Source organism: Chiloscyllium punctatum, chromosome 49 (genome assembly GCF_047496795.1).
Source record: "Chiloscyllium punctatum isolate Juve2018m chromosome 49, sChiPun1.3, whole genome shotgun sequence".
Lineage (NCBI taxonomy): Eukaryota > Metazoa > Chordata > Chondrichthyes > Orectolobiformes > Hemiscylliidae > Chiloscyllium > Chiloscyllium punctatum.
In genome coordinates, this window is record NC_092787.1 from 12,159,194 (window position 1) to 12,182,873 (window position 23,680).

Below are 23,680 nucleotides of genomic sequence, written 5' to 3' on the forward strand. Positions count from 1 at the left end.
AGTGCTTTGCAAAAGGAGCAAATGTGAGGTGAGGAAAAAATATTCACACAGCAAATGGTTGGTGTTTGAAATGCCTGGAAGTTGTTCAAGGAGGGCATTAGGTAATCATTTAAATATAGATAGTTCTCCTATAACATGCACTTATTAAATGCAATTTGGTTGTAATGTGATTGGTGAATTGCAGACATTTCTTTATAAAGTGAACTCCAGTTCATTGTTACGTGATTCCATTCCTGGCACTAGCTGAACAGCAAAACCCTGCCACAGGATCTTTTGTCTGCAAAATTCAAATTCAGTGTGTACTGCTAAAAGAGGAATGCAACCAGCTTTGTAAGTCTTGAAACTTGGTTTGAAACTGGGAATTGTAGTCTACGTTTGGAAAGAACTTTATTTCAAACTGGGGGAGAATATTGAGGACAACTTGACATCTGTGTCAAATCACATAGTGCGCGAGCTGACTGACTTTCTGGGAAGAGCTTCATGAAAGGTACAGTGCTGTATTCAGTGATTTTAGTGTTAAATGTACTGTATTATTTCATTAAAACATATGATTTAAAGATATGTTTAGACTGTGCAATTGTTTGTGTTAGATTAACTACTATTATCGTTCCAATTTTTGCTGATATTTTTGGTGGTGCGCCGCAACCCTTTTTATCCCAAGGGACCCATTATTTATATTGTGCGATTTTCAATAACATGGTGTTGCACTGGAACACAACTACCACATTATAGGGGAACTACCTGTAGTAACAATATGAAGTATTACGTAAAAGGGTAGAAGATTAGCGTAAAGTCAAAATGCTGAGAGAGCCAGTGCAATACAATGGGCAATTCTGTTGACTACATGAGTGGGCCAGATCAGAAACATCAATTAAGTATATGGTTGGTATTGTTTTTCAAGACTGAAATACAGTTGTTTTTTTTATTTAATATTTAAACCAGAATAGGTTTTTTTTTCTCTCTTGTTGAATGTGCATAGTTGATTCTTGATGTCTGTATCATCTATAAGATCTCCAATCCATGTCCCTTTTAAAAGCAGTATTGATTCTGTAGGCCACTGACATCTGTACAGAAGCGAAGCTCCCCAAAGAAAATATCAGTTGGGTGCAAATGGCAACAAACATTGGAATGGAAGGAGCTGGCATGTCAACTGAATACAGTATTTTTACTCACACTGAAGGGGATTGAAGTTGGTTTTTGGCTGAGGGTAAAAAGTGATGTGGTGCCATGCAACTTTGATTACTTTGGCAGCAAATCGGAACACAAATCAGACCAGGAGCTTGGACACCATTGGGTGTGTGGGTTTAGGCTAGGTGATGATGGTGGGTATGTTGCAGGAGAAAGAATTTGAAGTGGTTCGAAATAAAATCAGACTAAAGATTGTTTTTCACACTTGAATGTCCAGAAGAGCTATTTCTGCCTCCATGTGGAACCTTTCCTGATCTGGGTCCTGTGACAGTTCATAGCGTCTTATTTGGTTATGGGGAAATTCTTCTTAATCAAATTGACACCTAGGTTGACTTGTGTGATGAGGTTACAGACCAATTGTAATCTTGAGGTGAAGCAGATAGGTGTAATAGAGAGGTGGAGCTGAAATTAATGAAATGGCAAGATTGACCCTCCCCTCCCAACTCACCCCATACTTCAATGATTTATCAATAGTAGCCCCTATTAAAACACTCTCTATTGCAGCCTTTAAAATTACTGAAATTATAAATTTAAGTGGAACTCCCAGTTTGAAAAGCTATTATAAACATTTCAAAATTTACTCTACACATGTTGGGAAATATTGTCTTCTGGGTTTGTATTCTGACCTTAAACTAACTTCTGTATTTGTTTCAAACAAATCACATCCCACTAATGATTTCCCTGGCTCTTTGGAGCCAAGAAATTTGCATAGTGCCAATAAAACCATTTTTACCACTGCTAAGGCATATCGTATACTTTATTCTTCACCACTGTACAAAGATGTTTTTGTCTTGTCCCTTATTTAAAATTACATGATGCCCAGTCTCCCTTTGCCAAGGATGAGATAAGATAACAACTAGCAGCATTAGCATAAACCTAATGTCATTTTTCTCTCTAAGTTGTTTTTGATGAAAGTGCCACAAATTTTGTAATTTCATTACTGCGACGATGAAAGTTCAGTCTCCGATCCTTTGGATCTGTATCAATCTATAAGAGAAGTTGACAATTTTATGGATTATACAAAGTATTAAAAGACTTGTAAATTTTGCACATTTAAAGAGAAAATGATGTAAAACTAAACTGAATATATATTTGTAGCCTTATTTTATTATTAAAGCACATATTGCATCTTTATCTTGACCAAGCGCCATAATATCTTAAAGACTTTTCTCAAAAGAAATACAAATGAGGAATAAGATCCAGAAATAAACCTTTTGGCCCTCTGTTTCATATTAGTGTCCAAACATTAAATTATCCCAACGATATTGCTTTTAGTACCATATCTGTGTATCTGTGCTTTTTACCAGTTTGAGCCTGACTACTAGTTTAATATTTAAGGTTCTTGTTTTTAGTACAATTTTGTACAATTCTTAAAGTTTCTCAGCTGCTTTCCATCCAGGGTGGAAAAAAACGCACTTTGATTTTCACCCCTGCTAAATTAAACCGGGTGCTTCGGCTCCTTTATGAGACTCTTAGTACATTCAAAGCTAGCATTTATTATCCACCCCAATTGCTCTTTGGAAAGTGGTGATAAGCCACTTTCTTAAATCAATGTAGTCTTTCTGGGAGGTTACACTTAAATTATACAGGGCACTCAGACTACATCTGGAATATTGTACACCGTATTGGTCATGCTATTTAAGGAAGGATGTAAATGCATTGGAGGCAGTTCAGAGAAGGTTAATTTGACTGATAGGAGTGGAATGAATTATAGGAAAATGTTAGATAGGCTAGGCTTGTATTCACTGGAGTTTAGAAGAGGAAGAGATGATTGAAACATATCAGGTCCTGAGGAGCCTTGACAGTGTAGGTGTGAAGAGGATGTTCCCTCTTGTGTGAAAATCCAGAACAGCAGATGAGATGTTTTCTGTTAGAAGATCATGGTCTTTGGAACAGGAAAGATGGTGAAAGCAGAGACTTTAAATATTTTTAAGGCTGAAGTAGATAGATCCTTAAGTAAGGGGACAAAAGGTTATTTGGAATTGACAGAAATACAAATTTGAGGATACAATTAAATCAGCCATGATCGTATTGAAGAATGGTGCAGGCTCGAGGGATGATTTGTCTACTCCTCATTAGTATGTTTGTATATCTGGTAAAGGTGTTCCCAGAGTGCAGGCGGTTGGGAGTTTGGGGATTTTTCTCCAGTTTTAATGAAAAAATGAGGATAAATGTCCGAGTCAGGATAGCATGACACTTGGAGGTGATGGTTTTTCCATTTGCATGTTGGCCTGGTTCTTCCAGTTGGTAGAGGTCACAAGTTTGCAAACTCCTGTAGAAGAAACCTCAGCATGTTGCTGCAGCGTATTTTGTGGATGGTACACACTGTAGCCACGTTGCATGAATGGTAGAGGTAATGAATGCTTCAGGAGGTAGGTAGTGTATCAATCAAATAGGCCACTGTCTCACATGATGTCAAGAATCTTGAGTGCTGTTAGGGCCACAGTCATCCAAGCAAATGGAGGATACTCCATCTTAGTCTTGACTTGTGCCTTGTAAGTGATGGAAAGGCTTTGGAAAGTCAGGAGGTAACTCCTCACTGCAGAAGACTTGGCCACCGACTTGCTCCTATAGCTGTAGGAGTTTGAACATTTCACCTAGTTAAGTTTCTGATCATTGGCGATATTGAGTTTTTTTAGGGATTTGATGATCATACTACATTGAATGTCAAGTAGTAGTGGTTATATTCTCTCCTTTTAAAGGTGATTATTACCTGGCATTTTTGTGGCATGATTTTTATTTGCTAAATATCAGCCCAAGTTTGAATTTTGTCCAGATCTTGATGTATTTGGGTGCAGACTCCTTCAATACTTAAGGAATTGCATACTGAGTTTAACAGATTGGGCCTACAATATTACTACAAGACATACTTGCAACAACGTCCTGGGGCTGAGATCATTGAACTCCAACAAACGCCATCATTTCCTTCCTGCGAGGTACAACCTACCAGTGAAGAGTTTCCCCCAGAATGCATTGACCATAGTTTTACTGCGGGTCCTTTATGCCATGCTCAATCAAATGCTGTTGATATCAAAGACGCATATGTTTCATTGAGTTTTTTTTATCCGTATTTGGACTATATTTATGATATAATTTAGGGCTAAGTTTTCCAGGCATAGCCCAAACTTGCATTGGTGATGGGGTTATTGGTGGTGCTTAATAATACGGTTGTCAAGACCTTCCATTGTTTTGCCAATGATATGTGAGTAATCGACAAGTAATTAATTCTTGCTTTTGTGGATGGGATAAACCTGGGCAATATTCCACTTTGTTGGGTTATAATGAAACATGTCAGCTCGCAAAGCTGCTGTTTCAGAGCAATGATAATCAGTAATAAATATAAAATAATGTTGGGCCTATTACCTTCATAATGGCTTCAGCTGTTTCTAGATATCCCAAGGAGTGAATCAAATTAGCTGAAGATCTGTGATCGTGCAAGTGTTATTTTGGAAACACCTACTCGGGACTTTTGGCTGAAGGTAGTGGTGAATGGTTCCGCTTTGCCTTTTGCTTAGATATGCTGGGCTTTGATATTGTTGAGGAAAAGGAATGCTCATGGAAACTCCAATTCCTAATAACTGTTTAATTGCTCACCACTGTTTTCAATTGGATGTCAAAGAAGAGTGAAGCTTTGATATGTGTTCGTTGTGGCATAGCTTAGCTCTGTTAGAGGAGCAGGAAAATTGATGTTTCAGGCATAAGCCTTTCATCAGGAAGGAGTCTTGTGGGCTGGTGGGCTGAGAGATAATTGGGAGAGGGATGTGGTTTGGGGGGAAGGTAGCTAAGAATGCAAAAGGTAGATGAAGGTGAGGGAGAAGGTGATAGATCGGAGAGGAGGGTGGAGCGGATAGATGGGAAAGACGATGGGCAGGTCAAGAGGGCAGCGATGATTTGGAGGCTTGGGACTGGGGAAAATTGGGGGGGGGGGGGAGGGGAAATGAGGAAACTGGTGAAATCCACATTAATCCAGTGTGGTTGTAGGGTCCCAAGGCAGAGGATGAGGCGTTCTTCCTCCAGGCGAGGGAGAAGAACTTTAGTACAGCAGTCTTCCAACTCAGCTACAACTGGTGTTAAGATGTACAGCTTCCCACATGAGAGAAAGTGAAGCAGTGTCCATAGCAGACACAACAGATTATATAATAAACAAATGTTCAGGAGCAATGTATCTATAATTAGGATGGAAAGTGGAGAGACAAGAGAGGCATTTTGGAGTTGGTATTGCAATAAATGGTAACAATAATTATGTTTGCAATATTTAAAATTGTTTTCAACTGTGCCAAGTGTTTTATGTGAAATTAATCAACAAATTTAATGTTTACATAAAACACAGCCAGAAACCCTAACCACCTTACCATATATTAAAGAAGTTTCAGAAATGACAGCCAGACTACTAAGACCCCTCGGAATCCTAGTAGCACACAAACCCATCAACACACTCAAACAAAAACTAACAAACTTAAAAGACCCAGTACAACCCATGGACAAAACCAACGTCATCTACAAAATTCCATGCAAGGACTGCCACAAACACTACGTAGGACAAACAGGAAGAAAGTTAGCCACCAGGATACATGAACACCAGCTAGCCACAAAAAGACACGACCCCCTCTCCCTCAAAGCCCTACACACGGATGAAAAAAAACACTATTTCGACTGGGACAGCACATCTATCTTGGGACAGGCTAAGCAAAGACATGCCAGAGAATTCCTAGAGGCCTGGCACTCCAACCACAATGCCATAAACAAACACATAGATCTGGATGCCATCTATCAACCCCTCAGAAAACGAACAGGAAATGACATCACCACAAACCCCAGGAACCCCATCCAGGAGAAAAGTCTAAATAGAAAGCAGGAGACAACAGCTTTGCTTCACTTGGAGGTCGCCACTGATGATGATACCTAGCCAGGTAATGAAGCGTCTGGATATCAAACCTACAGCTCAGCGAGCAAACCTACACCCCATAAAACTGATGTTTAAATAAATTATTTTGTGAAGTAATAGCTTTAACATCTTGCTTGAAACAGAGTAACTAATGTATGACCAACATACTGTATTGTTTTTCACCTGACGGCTTTCAGAAATGCAAGAAATCATGGTTAAGAAATTTCTCTGGAACACAAGAACTATATTTTGGGTTAGTATAATTGATAACAACTTTTGCTAAATGTAATATGATTAGTAACTTGTGAATGTTTTGATTTATTTTAAATTCAGTAATGTACGAAGTGGTTTTAACTGAATATATTACAGCATATGTTAATTTTTATCAGTAATTTACTCTTAGTCAGGAAAGGGCTTTTGCCTGAAATGTTGATTCTCCTGCTCCTCTGATGCTGCCTGACCTGCTGTGCTTTTTCAGCAACACACTCTCAACTATAATCATTATTGCCAAGGCAAGCATTTATTGCCCATTTCTAATTACTCATGAGAAGCTGCTGAAGAGCTAACTTCTTAAATCATGGCAGTTTACATAATAAAGTCAGGCTGTCAGTGAAGTAAGAGAGGGGGATTTCAGGTTTTTAACCCAGCAGCATTTTAAAGAGAGACGGTATAGATCCCAGAAAGAATGCTGTTCGATTTGGAAATAACTTTTAGGTAATTCCATTCCCAAGTGCTTAATACCTTTGTTATTCTTGGTGATGGTTCTTCTGAAATCTGAAGCACAAAAGGACTTGAGTGTCCTAGTTCAGGATTCTTTTCAAGTTAACATGCAGGCTTAATTAGCAGTTGCGATGTTAGTGATGTTATGCAAATGCAATGTTAGCCTTTCAAGAGGGCTACAAATACAAGAGCAGAGATCCACTGCTGAGGCTGCATAATGCTCCGGTCAGACCACAATTTGAATATTGTCAGCAGTTTTGGGCCCCATATCTAAGGAAGGATGTGCTACTGTTGGAGAGGGTCCAGAGGACCCTTACAAGAATGATCCTGGGAGTGAAGGGCTTGTCACATGAGGTGTGATTGAGGACTCTGGGTCTGTATTTGGATGTATAAGGATGAAAGGGATCTGACTGAAACTTTTACAGAATGGATAGAGTGGATGTAGAGAAGATGTTTTCACTTGTAGGAGAGTGAAGAGATGACCATTTAGAACTGAGATGAGGAGGAATTTCTTCAGTGAAATGATGGTGAATCCTCAGGGAGTCCAGAACTAGAGGGTATAGTTTAGGGTGAGAGGGGAAAGATATAAAAGGGACCTAAAGGACACCTTGTTCACAGGTATGGAATGACCTGCCAGAGGAAGTGGTGGAGGCTGGTACAATTGCAATATTTTAAGAGGCATTTGGATGGGTATATTAATAGGAAGGGTTTGGAGGGATATGGGCCGGGTGCTGGCAGGTGGGACTAGATTGGGTTGGAATATCTGGTCGGCATGGATGGGTTGGACCAAAGGGTCTGTTTCCATGCTGTACATCTCTATGACTCTACGAACTAATTGCCGCAGAAGACTGTGGAAGCCAAGTTATTGAGTGTATTTAAGAGAGAGGTTCTTGATCAGTAAGGGGATTAAAGGTTATGGGGTGAAGGCAGGAGAACTGGGTTGAGAAACATATCAGCGATTGAATGGTGAAACGTGGGCCAAATGGTCTAATTCTGCTTCTATTTCTTATGGTCTTATGGTATTTTACAGATTTGGCAGCCGTCGAAGAAACCTTATCAAGGCTTTTCGGTGCATAATGTAGATAGTACTGTCTGCAATCGTGTGCCAGTATGAGAAATGATTGTTTAAGGTGATAAAATGGGGTGCCTGTAAGTTTCTGTCCACCCTAACCGGTGATTTGATTTTCAGTGGCTAAGTGCATCAAAACCATTTTTCCAGAAACAGTGGACCCACAGTCGAATAACCTACAACATAGTCATAATACAAAATAACAGATCATTTCAAGAACTGTTTTACAACTCATTAATCTGTTACAGAAACTTGATTACATTCAATCTGTAGTTTTTATACACATTTCTTTGGCCTTGTCTGAAATGCCATCTTATAAGTTTTAAATTTCTTCATTAGTGAACTACTCAATTCAACCAACTTTTTCTTGATAGATTTTTAACAGTTACGTTTCCCCTTTGAATTTTTTTTTTCCCCAAAGAAGAAGGTTACCTCAGAGTACAATAGGATCTTGATCAGTTGGACCAATAGCCAAGGAGTGGCAGATGGTGTTTAATTTAAATAAATGTGAGGTGCAGCATTTTGGAAAGGCAAATCAGGGCAGGACGTATAACTTACTGGTAAGGTTTTGGAGAGTGTTGCTGAACAAAGAGATCTTGGAGTGCAGGTCCACAGTTCCTTGAAAGTGGAGTCACAGGTAGATAGGATAGTGAAGAAGGCATTTGGTATGCTTTCCTTTTTGATTAGAGCATTGAATAAAGGAAATGGGAGGTCATTTTGCGGCTGTACAAGACACTGGTTAGGCCATTTTTTTAAATATTGTGTGCAATTCTGGTCTCCGTCCTATAGCAAGGATGTTGTGAAACTTGGAAGGGTTCAGAAAAGACTTACAAGGATGTTTTTAGGGTTGGGGATTTGAGCTCCAGGGAGAGGCTGAATAGGCTGGGGCGGTTTTCCCTGGAGTATCAGAGGCTGAGGGATGACCTTAAAGAGGTTAAGAAAATCATGATTGGCATGGATAGGATGACTAGAACAAGGTCTTTTCGCAGGGGTGGGGGAGTCCAGAACGGGAGGGCATAAATTTAGGGTGAGAGGAGAAAGATTTTAAGGGACCTAAGGGGCAACTTTTTCGAGCAGAGGGTGTTGCATGTATGGAATGAGCTGCCAGAGGAAGTGGTGGAGGCTGGTACAATTACAACATTTAAAAGGCATGTGGATGGGCATATGAATAGGAAGGAGTTGGAGGGATATGGGCCAAGTTCTGGCAAATGGGACTGGATTTGTTTAGGATATGTGGTAGCCATAGAGAGGTTGTTTCGAGGGATCTGTTTCCGTGCTGTACATTTCTGTGACTCTATGATGTTCATGTCTTTACCAGGGGAGTAGTTATCCAGCCAATCTCCTGTGCTTCTGTTTGTGGCACTGTATATTTCATCCTAGGTTCCAAAAAATTACGCCAGAGTATTTTTGCTAAATTCTCTAGAAACAAAATAGAAAAAATCTTCAGATTCAATAGCGCAAAATAATGTTCACATAACATGTAAAAATTCTATACTAATTGAAATGCAAAATAAATAATACAGTACATACGGTCCTCTTCACTGTCCATTTCTAAATCTTGGACATTAGGTTTCCCCGTTATACAATGAACTGTTGATGAAATAAATATATTATGCACATTGCGCTAGTATATAATATACTAATCACATATTATTGATATTATTTAAAGTTGAAAATAAGTTAATATTCTCTATCGCAACAAAACAACTTTTATATTCCAAGCATCATTTGTGAAACAGCCTGACAAGCTTAAAGTCAGATTTCATGTCCTTTTTAAGAGACTTCTTCCTTGTAGAAGTGATGAAAAGTAAGATATTTCTCCCCACGTCACTATGCTGTTGAAAACAATATTTTTTTCCTCAAGTTTGCTGCATCATATTTTTAGCACTTTAATCTGAATTGTTAGTATAAATTTCTATGCCAGCTGCCATCTTGAAATAATGTGCCACTGGCCAATATGCACCATTTCTACTGTCAATTTGCCTACCCCATTTTTTTTTTTGACCGTTCAGAAATGATGCCAATAATTTCTGGAAAAGCTAAATGTTTACCGCAAGAAAGATTATTCAAGAGTAGGCAGCATTCACCGAATCAAATACAGACATAGAGGGACTGGCTGTAGCACAGGCTTTCATAGTTATTTGTTCTCATGGACAAAAGTTTGGAAAGCTGTGCACCCCAAACATGTACTTTCTTCAGTAAAAAGGGAGCAATAAGTTGACTTCTATACAGCCAATCATATCTTATAACAATAATTCTAGCCCCTAGCCAATAATTGTTTTTGGATTGGACACTGTTCCTCAAGATAAACCAGTTGGTCAAGAATTTTCTCTCGCCTGTCCCAGCCATAAGAATTTCGATCACTTAGCAGAGAGTCTGTATTTTTTAAACCCTGGAAATAGGTTCCAAGATGTTTGACAGTTTTCTGAGGAAGACAGATTTTGTAAGGTGCACATGATAGTGGAGCACAGTTCTAAAGTTCCTCTATTTTGACCTATTTTATCTTGAGATTCCTGATGAAGGGCTTTTGCCCGAAACGTCGATTTTCCTGCTCCTCGGATGCTGCCTGACCTGATGTGCTTTTCCAGCACCACTAATCGAGACTTTGGTTTCCAGCATCTGCAGTCCTCACTTTTGCCTATTATATCTTGAGGCTCACTCATGTAATTAATAATTCAAATATCCTTTTTGTCACACATTGGAATTAATATCTAAAATTCATCTTGCTGCAAGAGGTCCTTCTTCCACAGATGGCCTATTTAAGGTTTTGAACATTTAACAAGCTTGAATTCAATGTTGCTCAGATAAAAAGGATGGAAAAGAGAGAAGTAAGGCACTTCCAAATCCAAACAGAAAGTTTTAATAATATCTTTATAATCTAAACTTTACCAGTATCAGATTCCTCTTTAATGATAATTGCTATTAATTTACTTAGTTTTGTGAGTGTGTAGTTTCTCTGGAAATGCTACCTATATTTCCCCAAACTTTATACATATATCTTTCCCAAAATACTGCATTGATTTGATACTTAAGATATATCAATTGAATTTTAACTGTTGATCAGTTAGTATCTTGCAAGGAATCTGTAAATAAAGAATAAGTGTTTTACCTAGCTACTGGTAGCATTAGCTGAATCATTCTCAGAATAAGGGGTTAACCGTTTAGGACTGAGATGAGGAGAATTTTTCACTGAAACGATTGTGAATCTTTGGAATTCTCTATTCTAAGCAGCTGTGGATGATCAGTCATTGAATTTGTTCAAGACCAATTTCAATAGATTTTTGGGAACTAAGGGAATTAAGGAAAATGGGGATAATGCAAGAAGGTGGAGTTCTGATAAAAGATCAACTATTGAATGACATAACAATGTTGAAGGTTTGGAGGCCTACACCTCATTCTTATGTTTGTCTAGTATAATTCTTAAAGTGATGGTTGGTTGGAATGTGTTTTTAGCCACAAACTCTCAACCTCGCATGACTGACCCAGTCTGTATTTTCCAAGTTGTCCCATAATGCATTGCTTGGATGAATAAATAATCTCTTTGGTATGGCTGTTTGAATGCTTTCTTTAAAAGTTGTGGTTTTAAAGGAAGGTGGGGGGTTCTGTCCTTGTTGCGGTTGGGGTTCGAGGGCAGAGGTGGGGGAAATGGATGAGATGCACTTTCTCCTAACAGTCATTATGTTCCTTTTTGGTTAACGTATTTTCAACTGGATATAAATGATCCCATGGCACAATTTCAAAAAGTAAGGCAATTCTCCCAGATATCCTGACCAATATCTCAATCAACATGATAAAAGGTATATTAGCTGTTCATTACTGGGAGGCATGTGGCTCAGTGGTTAGCACTGCTGCCTCACAACACCAGGGACCTGGGTTCAATTCCTGCCTTGGGCAACTGTCTGTGGGAGTTTGCACATTCTTCCCCTGTCTTACGTGGGTTTCTTCTGGGTGCTCTGGTTTCCTCTCACAGTCCAAAGATGTGCAGGTTAGGTGAATTGGACAAGCTAAATTGCCTGTAGTGTTAGATGCATTAGTCAGGGGTAAATATTAGGAGAATGGGTCAGGGTGGGTTGCTCTTCGGAGGGTCGGTGTGGACTTGTTGGGCCCAAGGGCCTGTTTCCACATTGTAGGGAATCTAATCTAATCTACTCCTTTACTATTTGTGACAGCTTACTGTGTGCAAATTAACTGTTGTGCTTTCTAAATTACAGTAGTGACAGCACTTTAAACAGTATTTGATTGGCTGTAAAATACTTTGAAACATCCATTGGTCATGAATACCCTAAGCAACTAGATTGATGCGAACCAACCCTGTTGTTTTATTCTATTCATTCAGAGGATGGGGATGATGATGACAAGACCAGCATTTATTGTCCACGACATTGAGAACGTGCTTGGTGAGTAATGTGCTTGAAATAAACAGAATGGTTTGCCAATTCGGGGTTTACTACTTCTATATCAGTGGGCAGATCAGAGTTCACCACATTGTTATAGGTCTGGATTAGTACACGTGCCTGACTCTCTAATGCCAGCAAATTTCTGTCATGAAAGGACCTCAGTAAATCAGGTGGGTTTTAGGACAATGATGGATACCAGATTACCATTACTGATACTAGCTTTTCTTTTAAGATTTGTATAATTAATTATTTAAATTCTCTAGTTACTGTGTTGAGCAAATACATGTCTCAGATTATTGATTGGGTAACAATCATTATGGTTGAGTGTGGTGCTGGAAAAGCACAGCAGGCCAGGCAGCATCCGAGGAGCAGGAGAATCGACATTTTGGACAAAAGCCCTTCCTCAGAATGAGACTTGTGAGCCAAGGGGCGGAGAGATAAATGGGAGGGGGTGGGGCTTGGGTAAGGTAGCTGAGCGTGCGATAGGTAGATGAAGTTGGGGGTAATGGTGATAGGTTGGAGAGGAGGGTGGAGTAGGGAAGGAAGATGGACAGGTAGGACAGGTCATGAGAGTGGTGCCGAGTTGGAAGGTTGGATCTGGGATAAGGTGGGGAGAGGGGAAATGAGGAAATCCACATTGATCACATATGGTTGGAGGGTCCCAAGGCAGAAGATGAGGCATTCTTCCTCCAGACATTGGGTGGCTGGGGTTTGGCAATGGAGTGGGCCCAGCACTTGCATGTCCTTGGCGGAGTGGGGGGTGGTGTTGAAGTATTCAGCCATGGGCTGGTTGGTGTGGGAGTCCTGGAGATATTCTCTGGAGCATTCTGCAAGTAGGCGTCCTGTCTCCCCAATGTAGAGGATACCACATTGGGAGCAATGGATACAGGTGAGGGCATAGGTTTTGCAATTCCTGTGGTGGCAGGGAGGGGAGGGTGGGTTGGTGAGGGGCGTGAACCTGACAAGAGAGACGTGGAGGGAATGGTCTTTATGGAATGCAGATAGGGGAGGGAAATATAGAACTCTGGTGGGGCCCATTAATAGGTGGTGGAAATGATGGAGGATGATTTAATGTATACGGAAATTGATGGGGGGGGGGGGTTTCGAGGGCAGAGGTGGGGAAATGGATGAGATGCACTTTCTCCTAACAGTCATTATGTTCCTTTTTGGTTAACATATTTTCAGTATTTTCTAGTTTAAAATTCCCACTTTTGTGTTCACTACTTGAGTTCCAATTAATGAGATGCTATTGGAATCTGTTTATGATTCACAGACTGTTTCCTATCTGGAGGCTACTAAAACTGGACGCACAGTTTATTCCCCAGTCACAAGTAACTGCGATCACTTACATTTGGAGCGGGGGTTGATATTAAAGGTGGTTTTCAGTTTCAGAGAGTGCAGTTCTTTCCTGATCGACTCACGGTCAAATGCCAGTTGATGTACCATATCTTTTGGCGGCTTCTCGGCTGGAGGTTTCGCCATTCTGGTGCTGTGCTCCCCACTGTGGAGACTGTCCCCGGAGCCTGCTCCTGAAGATTGTTACACTGTTGCCGGGCAACCAATACAAAGAAACAAACACACGTCGGCGAGTTGTCTGCGAGATTGGATTGTAACCGATAGAAGACACAAACTTTAACGAACAAAAAACGTATTTTTTTTTAAAAAACTATGTACGCTACCAGAAATCCTGAGAAATGCAGTGAATGCGTGTCTTCTCAGTGATGTGGGAGTCGCCTAGTGGAAAAAGAATTGGGAATATTTTTATGACAAACTGCCTCCGGCAGCCAAAATGCTTTTCGAGAAAAGCAAACCGGAATAAATCCGGAAATTCGATTTCCTTTTACTTTTCATGGTATTTGTATTTTACATAATTTTGCATTTTAAGTTTTTTTTTGTTTCACACTGGACGCTGGGGCTAGTTCAAGCACCCCGTTCTTGTCCGATTCCCTTCTGTCCAATGCTTCCCCACTCCCGTTCTTGTTCAGAGCTGGCTGGAGTGCGCGCTCTCTCCGTCCAGCTCCTGAAACTAAAAGTTTAAAGCTGTCCAAATGTTTCCTTCAGCTAAAATGATTACTTGGCTGAGAATTCTAAATATCGCTGAAACATCTTCGTTTTAATATAAGACTTCCCTGAGCACAAGAGTTGGTGTCTAATTGACCTGACTAATTATAGTGTTTACTCAGAAAGAAGAGAGCAAGTAGTAGATCATATTTCAGTCCTGGCCATGTTAGATTTTATGACCATAATTGGTTAAGCCAAATACACAGGATATTCTGCTATAGAACATGTCGTTGTTGCGAAATACTTATTTTCGATTTGCCATTAACAATGGCATGGGATTTATTAGTTTGTTAAGATAAAAATATCATTAATAATGGAAGGTTCTTGGGGCACAGTGTCTCTGGGCCAGAAGTCATGTTCAAATACCATTTTGCCCCAGACATGTGTTTTCCAAACAGGTTGATTTGAAAACATCAGTTTTTTTTAAAAAACAAAAAGGTTTACCACGGCCCGAACATATTACAGGGAACCTTCCAGAACCATTGTCTTCCAAACCATAGAACTGCTGATCCATTTAAAGAGAGCCAATTTGTGGTGTTTTAACCTGAGTCACTATTCCTTAGGCAAGGGGGGAGGTTGAGAAAGAGGGTCCTTTATGGTAACCTCAGCTGATTTGGGAATTGTTGACAACACTCTCTACAGTGCAAACCAGCTGTACAGCCAACTGAGCTATAATCAATGGTGGGAAAGAATTTTCAGTAATGAGTAGTAATCACATGTCAATGAGTTGATCTCCAAAAGCAGAGGCATGAATGATCCTTCAAATGTTTGGTTGAAGATATGAAGTCAAAGTAACCTAGTGATTCTTGCTTAATATTTTATTCCCTAGGAAGTTTCTGGATTATAGCTCAATTTCAGACTCAATTTAAAATTGAAAATTAAATATGTTTTAATTAATTTTCAGGAAATTTTAACACTTACAAAATAATTTCAAGATATTGTAATGTAACTGCATTGTTTCTTCAGGATAAGTGCAACTTTTTAAAAATAAATCAATCTCTTATGTGTTCTTTCAGGCATGTGATTTGTCACCTAATGACCTCTTCAAGTGGAATTGACCAGTAAATCCACCAATTCAACCAATCCACCCTTGCAAGAGAGGACTGCTCCCAGACAGCTCCATATTATTTATATAGGAACATGGAAAATCTCAATATTATGATTCTATCAGCCTGATTGAGGTTATGCACCTGACCAGCCGTAGCCCCCTCCCCACTCCCTGGTGTTGAAACATTGTCTGGTGCAGTTCCAGAGCTCGGTGCTGTGTGGAAAATAGGAGTTATAAGCTTAACAATGAGCGCAAGGAATTGGGATGCAACTTGGGCAGTAAAAGGGCATCAAAGAAGGGAGAGGGTTGCATTTGAGGACCATGAGAGATATAAAGGGTAGGTTTTATATCATCTTTAGATATTTTCATGTGCTGTGATGTAGTGATGCTGATGACTCCTGTAAGCAATCTGAGCATCTTCTGTTTGCAATGTGCTCATATCACCCAAAGTCAAACTAAGGTCAAGCAAAGGGCCATCTTAAGATGTAGATTATATATTACATCTTTCACACGTGCTATCATACACATTTTTTCAATTATTCCAAAGTAGGCTGACTAAGATGCTATAAATCGGGCTTTTGCCTGAAACGTCGATTTTCGAAGCTACTTGGATGCTGCCTGAACTGCTGTGCTCTTCCAGCACCACTAATGCAGAATCTGGTTTCCAGTATCTGCAGTCATTGTTTTTACCTAAGATGCTATAAAGTTAAGTCTAATATGATCATGAAGTAGTGTTATTTCATGGACAGCAAATTAATATGCGAGCGAACAGTCAGTGCTGATTCTAAAATGCATGGCTGAGAATTGTTTCTGGCATGATCATTCTTTCAGATTACTCTTTACTGTGGAGACTGACCTGAAACATAAGGCTTCTGGCCTTAGCATTGTAGTCCCTTACTTCAAATCTAAATGTCCACACACAGGCTTTTACAATGTTTGTTAATTCTAATCTCAGGATATGGATTATAGAAGCATTCAAATTAATGCACTGGTTTACCCATGTAAATATTACATTATCAATTATTTGCTTAGGTGGGATTGAATATAGCAACATGAATGGTTGGATTCTGTAAATGCATTTTGTTTTAGGACAATTTAAGAGCATCCCACATCAACACTTAACAATTTCTTTACATTAAAGCTATGAGTTGAGATCAGTCTGGTGTTGTCCAGAACTCATTGGTAATTTTGTTTTTATTAATTCATGGGATGAGGGCATCGCTGGCTAAGCCAGCATGTATTGCCCATCCTTAATTACCCAAAAGGGGCAATTAAGGGTCAACCACATTGCTGTGCATCTGGAGTCACATGTAGGCCAGACCAGTTGAGGTTGGCAGTGTCCTTCACTAAAGGACATCAGTGAACTGGATGGCTTTTTCCCAACAATCGACAATGGATTCACGGTCATCATTAAACTCTTGATTCCAAATATTTATTGAATTCAAATTCCACGATTTGCCATGGCGGGATTCAAACCCAGTGGTCCCCAGAACATTTTCTCAGTCTCTGGATTAATAGTCCTGCAATAATATCACTAGGCCGTTGCTTCCCCTAAATTGCTTCTTTTACAAAAGTAGCATGCATTTTTTTCACTGTCTGGCCCTCTGTTCCAATGAAAACTAAATAAAGCAGACATTTTTTTTGGATGCAAGGTTTACTTTAAGGATTTCGGATTGTCATAACTAGCTATAGCAAAAACTCAAATCTAAACTAATGGATTTTAACTTTTTCTTTAATAGTCTGCAATGACAACAGGCTGAACCTTAAATTTTTTTTCCGGCTACATGTCAACTTAATTGAATTTCACGGAAGGCTCATGTCCATGAGGCTTAGTAAGTTTTGTCCCAAAACTACCTCATTATCTATCTGCCCAATCCAATAGCAACTCAATGTTTGCCTTATTCTACTACTTGCCATAACTGGAAAAACTTGCCGCTGACCAGATATTTTGAAATAGATCAGCATTCCTGTTGACAGTGCCATCTTTTAAAGATTATTTTGCACCTGGACACACGCTGACAAACCCAAACTGCCCTGTACAGTTTGTGATATTTGCCCATGGCAAATGTCATGGCAGAGAGGGGAATTTTGTACTAACTTTGAGGACAGGCGCCTAGAGGTTCTTTTCCATGGGGTGGTGCACAGGAGTACCATCCTCAATCTCCAGGACTGCCAAAGGAGGCCATGACAACAGGCCTTGCCAACCTGGTCCTTGGTTGCCACACAAATCAGTGCAATCCAGCCATCCTGAGAATGCCCAGCCCAGCCATCCAGAGAATGACCTTCTCTGATCCACCAGGGTAAGTGCTGCTATTGTCTCTCTGCTACCTCTTTATCACTCTGTCTCTTCTTCACCAATTTCCCTTCAAGGCTCAACCCCTTTTTACTATTGTATGCAACATCTCCTCTCACTCATTGTCACCCACCTCAAACCCCACACCGCTAACCCTGCATGCCTCTACTCTTACTCATTCACTTGGGATACATCACCATTTTCCCCTACCTGCACCAGCACAACACTAACAGTTGTGCCAGCCACTTTCATCTCGCTCAATTCCTCCTCTTCTCTCATTACAGGAGAAAACAACCCACATGAAGGCAGAACGAACATGTTCTGAAATTCAGTTCCTCATCCTCACAAGGAAAGGATCCTGACCACCCCAAGAGGCTGACTGACTGCATCCAAGACAGTTATTGGAGGTTGCCCTTACTGTGCCGGGGTCCTTGATGGAAGGCTATTTCCCTTAACTGAAAACAGCTGTCAACCATGTTAAACTTCTTGATTGTGTGTCTGCACTGAAAGGCAAGGCAAGACTGAAGTACCATGAACCTGACAGCTCTGATTCAGACTGGAAAGTACGAAAAGGCAACGCAGGGATACTATAAGCATCCAGGTAGGCTCAAAGTGAGTAAACACTATAACAGCAAGTGAACATACCTGAGATGCAGCCTGGTACAATCCCTAAGCTGGATGCCTGATCCTGTTAGTTGTCAGTTAACCCTGAGGTGTACCTTTTAAAGTGCAGAAACATATTGTAAATGGATCAGAGATGTGCCATGACAATGTGGAGGGGCTGGCAAATATCCAGTGCCAAAGTCAGTGGATATGGTGTGTGCAATCACTGTTCATGGGTGTGTGCCCTGAGATACTGATATTGGGTGTCCTAGATGGAGGGCCTTGGTAGGAAGTAGTGAGCAGAAACTGCTAGGTAACCGCTCAGACTTCATGTCAAGATTTGTTAGCGTCTGATTTGTTCAGCTCAGGTGATAGAATAAGAAGTTGCATATTACTGAGGTAAAGTCTGCAGTGAAATGGGCAGACAACAAGCAGTAATCCCCTTTAATCGGCATCTTGCCAGTGTCTAGTGAGAATCTCCTCTCGTTATTTGGAACATGCAGCTAGTTGCTTTCATTGTCAGGAAGGCCTCGCTCAACTTCTCTCAATTCTCCCAGGTTCTTATCATAGCCCAGGTCCCTCTCAGATTCTACCCAATATCTTTTCAGAATAAATCTGGGAAGGCAGCCAATTAAAAAAAATTGCTCATTCACTCATGTTATCAGAATTCTTTCATTCACAAAAAACAATATCTGCAAATGACTTATGAAATCTTGCATATTCATTGAACTCCCTGTAACCTTTGATCAATAAATATAATATTATTTTATAAAAATTGTAAGAAGATATCTCTTTGCTACAAATTGTAGGCCACTCAATCTCGAAATTCTCAGGAGTGGGAAGAATGAGGATTTGCCGTTTTGAGAAGGGCACATGAGAAAATCAATTGGAAGCCATTTACTGCTCTGCAAGTTCAGAGCATAAGACGGTACTCCACATACCATTTTACGGAGACGATAGATCCAAAATAACAATTTTATATTGAGGTCCTTTTTCAATTTTGTTTTCAGTATGTGGGTAGTGTTGGTAATTCTACATATATTGCCTGTCCCTAGTTGTCTTAATTTCATTAAAAGCTCAGCTAGACATTCTTTTCCCCAATCCCTCTTCATAACTGCCTCTAGTTTGCTAGTATGGTAAATGTGACACTACTGCACAGTGCACAGGAAAGAAAGGCACATAAATTTTAAGAGTGCAAATGGCTCTCCACAAATATTAAAATGATGAAATCTTCATATTTTTAAAAAATTACTTAGTGTGGAAACAGGCCCTTTGGCCCAACAAGTCCACACCAACCCCCCCCCCCCCCCCCGAAGCGCAACCCACCCAGACCCATTCCCCTACATTTACCCCATCACCTAACACTACGGGCAATTTAGCACGGCCGATACACCTAACCTGCACATTTTTGGAGCGTGGAAGGAAACCGGAGCACCCGGAGGAAACCCACACAGACACTGGGAGAATGTGCAAACTCCACACAGTCAGTCGCCTGAGGCAGGAATGGAACCCGGGTCTCTGGCGCTATGAGGCAGCAGTGCTAACCACCGTGCCGCCCAATTTACAATTCAACTACAGAGAACAGTTGAAATGAATAGCATTGATGAATTTAAGGAGAAGCCAGACAAGAATACAAAGGAGAAAGTAATAGAGCATTACCCTGATAAGTGAAGAAGGATGTGATGCTTGAATGGAGCATAAAGGCTAGTGTGGGTTGGCACAGCTGAATGGCCTGTTTCTGCACAGTAAATTCAGAGTTAAAATGTCACATCGACAGATCTTTATTCAGTATCTTTACTTAAAGATTGAAGAAAGAAAGATAGCATCAGTAAATTGACTTTGACTGTCTGCTGTCATATAAACATAATTAATGCAGTTTCGGCCAGGAAACTCACTTTTCTCACTCACTATGGCCTTTTATGTGGTTGGCTACTTAAGCAGTCTAGAAATTTATGGACAGTTATATAGAGCTGAGGGCAACTGCAGAAGAGCAGTACACATCAGCTTTTCCTGTGGCACCGACATCTTTTTCAATGAATAAATAACATTTAAATTATAGGTTTATGTGCATTCATAACAACATGAAGCCTATTCTTCAGGAGGTCCTCCTGTAAACTTACCTAAAGTTGACTTGCAAAAGTCAGATTCTGAGCAACATGGGATCTGATTGGAGTTTTTGTCATGAAAATCTCAAATTCTTCAAATTTAATATTTTTTTTATTGGGCAACAGAGCAAATAAATCTTATTTTTTTTTAAAGAGACTTGCTCTCTTTTTCTAGAGCTGCTGGATTAAGATAGGCAATTGTAACCCAGTTATATCTGTCAAAACACTGTTTGGCAGTGAAATGGCTCCAGTTCCACTTAGAAAGTAACACAGCAGAGAGAGCTGACTTGAATTTAAAATAAGATAACAAATCTGGTACATCTGTCTAAATGTCACTGTTTTAAACGATAAAAAGGAAAATAAGATAAATCAGGAGGAAATGTCTTATTTATTTTAAATTTTAGATTTGTGTTCTAGATTATTTAAAACACAACAAGAACTTATGCTTTAGTATATTAAAAATATACAAAATACGTCAAATCGCTTTGGGCATTATAATACCAAAGATGATGTCAGGCCATATGGGATATTTGGACAGATAAACAAAAGCTTGCTCATTGAGTATTTTTAAAAGTAGAAAGGCAGAGAGGTGTACATTGGTAAAGCATTTAAAGTTAGAGATGCTCAGAATTAAAGAAATGCGAATATGTGAGGATTCTAAAGCGACAGGATATTTCAGAACTATGGAAAAATTAGGCATTACTTAACTCGAAGGCAGTGTTGTTCAGAGACCATGGTGATGGGTGAATCAGACTGAGAAGGTGAGGACATGAGCAGCAACACTATTTATTCTAAACCTAACACACACAGAATATGATGCTTTTAATTTAAAAAAAAATTAAATAGTCTATTTTTATATCTCATCAGTTTTTAATATAACTATTTTCTCTTTTGAAAGTATAGCACTTCTATAAATCATCTGAAATGAAGTGCAGAGGGAAACTTTTTTCTTGTTTCATTTATTTTTGAAGAAGTAACAAAGAGGATTGATGAGGTCAGAGCAGTGGACGTGATCTATATAGACTTCAGTAAGGTGTTCGACAGTTCCTCATGGTAGACTGGTTAGCAAGGTTAGATCACATGGAAATAGAGTGAGAACTATCTATTTGGATACAGAACTGGCTCGAGGGTAGAAGACAGGGTGGTTGTGGAGGGTTGCCTTTCAGACTGGAGGCCTGTGACCAGCGGTGTGCCACAAGGAACAGTGCTGGGTCCACTGTTTTTTATCATTTATATAAATGATTTCGATGTGAATATAAGAGTGAACATAAGTTTGCAGATGACACCAAAATTGGATCTATGGTGGACAATGAAGAAGGTTACCTCAGAGTACAATGGAATCTCTTTCTAGTGCTGCTGGATTAAGATAGGCAATTGTAACCCAGTTATATTTGGGATTGGCAGATGGAGTTTAATTTAGATAAATGTGAGGTGCTTCATTTTGGAAAGGCAAATCAGGACATGACTTATACACTTAATGGTAAGGTCCTGGGGAGTGCTGCTGAACAAAGAGACCTTGAAGTGCAGGTTCATAGTTCCTTGAAAGTGGAGTCACAGGTAGATAGGATAGTGAAGAAGGCATTTAGTAAGTTTGCCTTTATTGTTGTGGTTAGGACACTATTGGAATACTGCATTCAGTTTTGATCTCCCTGCTATAGAAAGGATGTTGTGAAACTTGAAAGGGTTCAGAAAAGATTTACAAAGATGTTGCCAGGGTTAAAGAGTTTGAGCTATAGGGAGAGATTGCAGCTATTTTCCTTCGAGCGTTAGAAACTGAGGGGTGATCTTAGAGGTTTGTGAAATTATGAGGGGCATTGATAGGGTAAACAGACAAAGTCTTTTCCCTGGGGTGGGGCAGTCAAAAACTAGAGGGCATAGGGTTAAAGTGAGAGGGAAAAGATTTAAAAGGGACTTGAGGGACAACTTTTTGTGTGCATGAAATGAGCTCCCAGAGGAAGGGATGGAAGCTGGTAGAATTACAACATTTCAAAGATATCCAGATTGGTATAGGAATAAGAAGATAGTAATGGAGGGTTATTTTTCAGACTGGAGGCCCGTGACCAGTGGAGTGCAACAAGGATCTGTGCTGGGTCCACGACTTTTCATCATTTACATAAATGATTTGGATGTGAGCATAAGAGGTATAGTTAGTAAATTTGCAGATGACACCAAAATTGGAGGTGTAGTTGACAGCGAAGAAGGTTACCTCCGATTACAATGGGATTTTGATCAGATGGGCCAATGGGTTGAAAGTGGCAGATGGAGTTTAATTTAGATAAATGTGAGGTGCTGCATTTTGGGAAAACAAATCTTAACAGCACTTATACACTTAATGGTAAGGTCCTAGGGAGTGTTGCTGAACAAAGAGACCTTGGAGTGCAGGTTCGTAGCTCCTTGAAAGTGGATTCACAGGTTGATAGGATAGTGAAGAAGGCGTTTGGTATGCTTTCCTTTATTGGTCAGAGTATTGAGGACAGGAGTTGGGAGGTCATGTTGTGGCTGTACAGGACATTGGTTGGGCCACTTTTGGAAAATTGCATGCAATTCTGGTCTCCTTTCTATCGGAAAGATGTTGTGAAACTTGAAAGGGTTCAGAAAAGATTTTCAAGGATGTTGCCAGGGTTGGTGGATTTGAGCTATAAGGAGAGGTTGAATGGGCTAGGGCTGTTTTCCCTGGAGCGTTGGAGGCTGAGGGGTGACCTTATAGAGGTTTATAAAATCATGAGGGGCAAGGATAGGATAAATAGACAAAGTCTTTTCCTTGGCGTGGGGGAGTCCAGAACTAGAGGGCATAGGTTTAGGGTGAGAGGGGAGTGATATAAAAGAGACGTAAGGGACATTTTCGCATAGAGGGTGATATGTGTATGGAATGAGCTGCCGGAGGAAGTCGTGGAGGCCAATACTATTGCAACATTTAAAAGGCATCTGGATGGGTATATGAATAAGAAGGGTTTGGAGGGATATGGGCCGGGTGCTGGCAGGTGGGACTAGATTGGGTTGGGATATCTGGTCGGCATGGACAAGTTTGACCAAAGGGCCTGTTTCCATGCTGTACATCTCTATGACTCTGACTGTTTGAAAAGACCATTCAGCCCACTATATCTGTTCTGCCACTTGATGAGATCATGGCTGAACTGATGATCCTGAATTTTATTTTCCTGCCTATTTCCTATAACGCTCAATTTCCTTATGGATTAAGAATCTGTCTATCTTGGCTTTAAATATACTTGACAACCCAGCCTCAACAGCCCTCTGTGGTAAAGAAATCTACACAGTCACTCCCCCCGAGAGAAGAAATTCCTCCTCATCTG

The 23,680-nt window shown here is 40.1% G+C and overlaps 2 protein-coding genes across 4 annotated transcripts in view; one reads left to right on the top strand and one right to left on the bottom strand.

Annotated features, from left to right (window-relative positions):
* The window catches only part of zbtb34 (zinc finger and BTB domain containing 34), an 83,996-nt gene that overhangs the window by 23,438 nt on the left and 36,878 nt on the right, over window positions 1-23,680 (top strand). For both annotated transcript variants that reach the window (XM_072565851.1, XM_072565852.1), the window contains exons 2-4: window positions 12,199-12,259; window positions 15,337-17,668; window positions 17,946-18,262. The gene's annotated coding sequence lies outside the window, so the exon portion shown is untranslated. The remainder of the gene's footprint in view (window positions 1-12,198; window positions 12,260-15,336; window positions 17,669-17,945; window positions 18,263-23,680) is intronic.
* On the bottom strand, window positions 1,907-14,101 carry cfap144 (cilia and flagella associated protein 144). Of its 2 annotated transcripts, XM_072565863.1 has the most exons (5): window positions 13,939-14,101; window positions 13,609-13,803; window positions 9,393-9,452; window positions 9,178-9,281; window positions 1,907-2,175 (listed from the first exon to the last, which is right to left on the bottom strand). In XM_072565863.1, exons 2-5 carry the CDS (start codon window positions 13,739-13,741, stop codon window positions 2,083-2,085), a joined length of 390 nt encoding a protein of 129 aa, XP_072421964.1. In that variant the 5' UTR covers window positions 13,742-13,803; window positions 13,939-14,101; the 3' UTR covers window positions 1,907-2,082. The 2 variants fall into 2 exon arrangements, with proteins under 2 accessions (XP_072421964.1, XP_072421962.1); XM_072565861.1 differs by having other exon boundaries at window positions 13,609-14,101.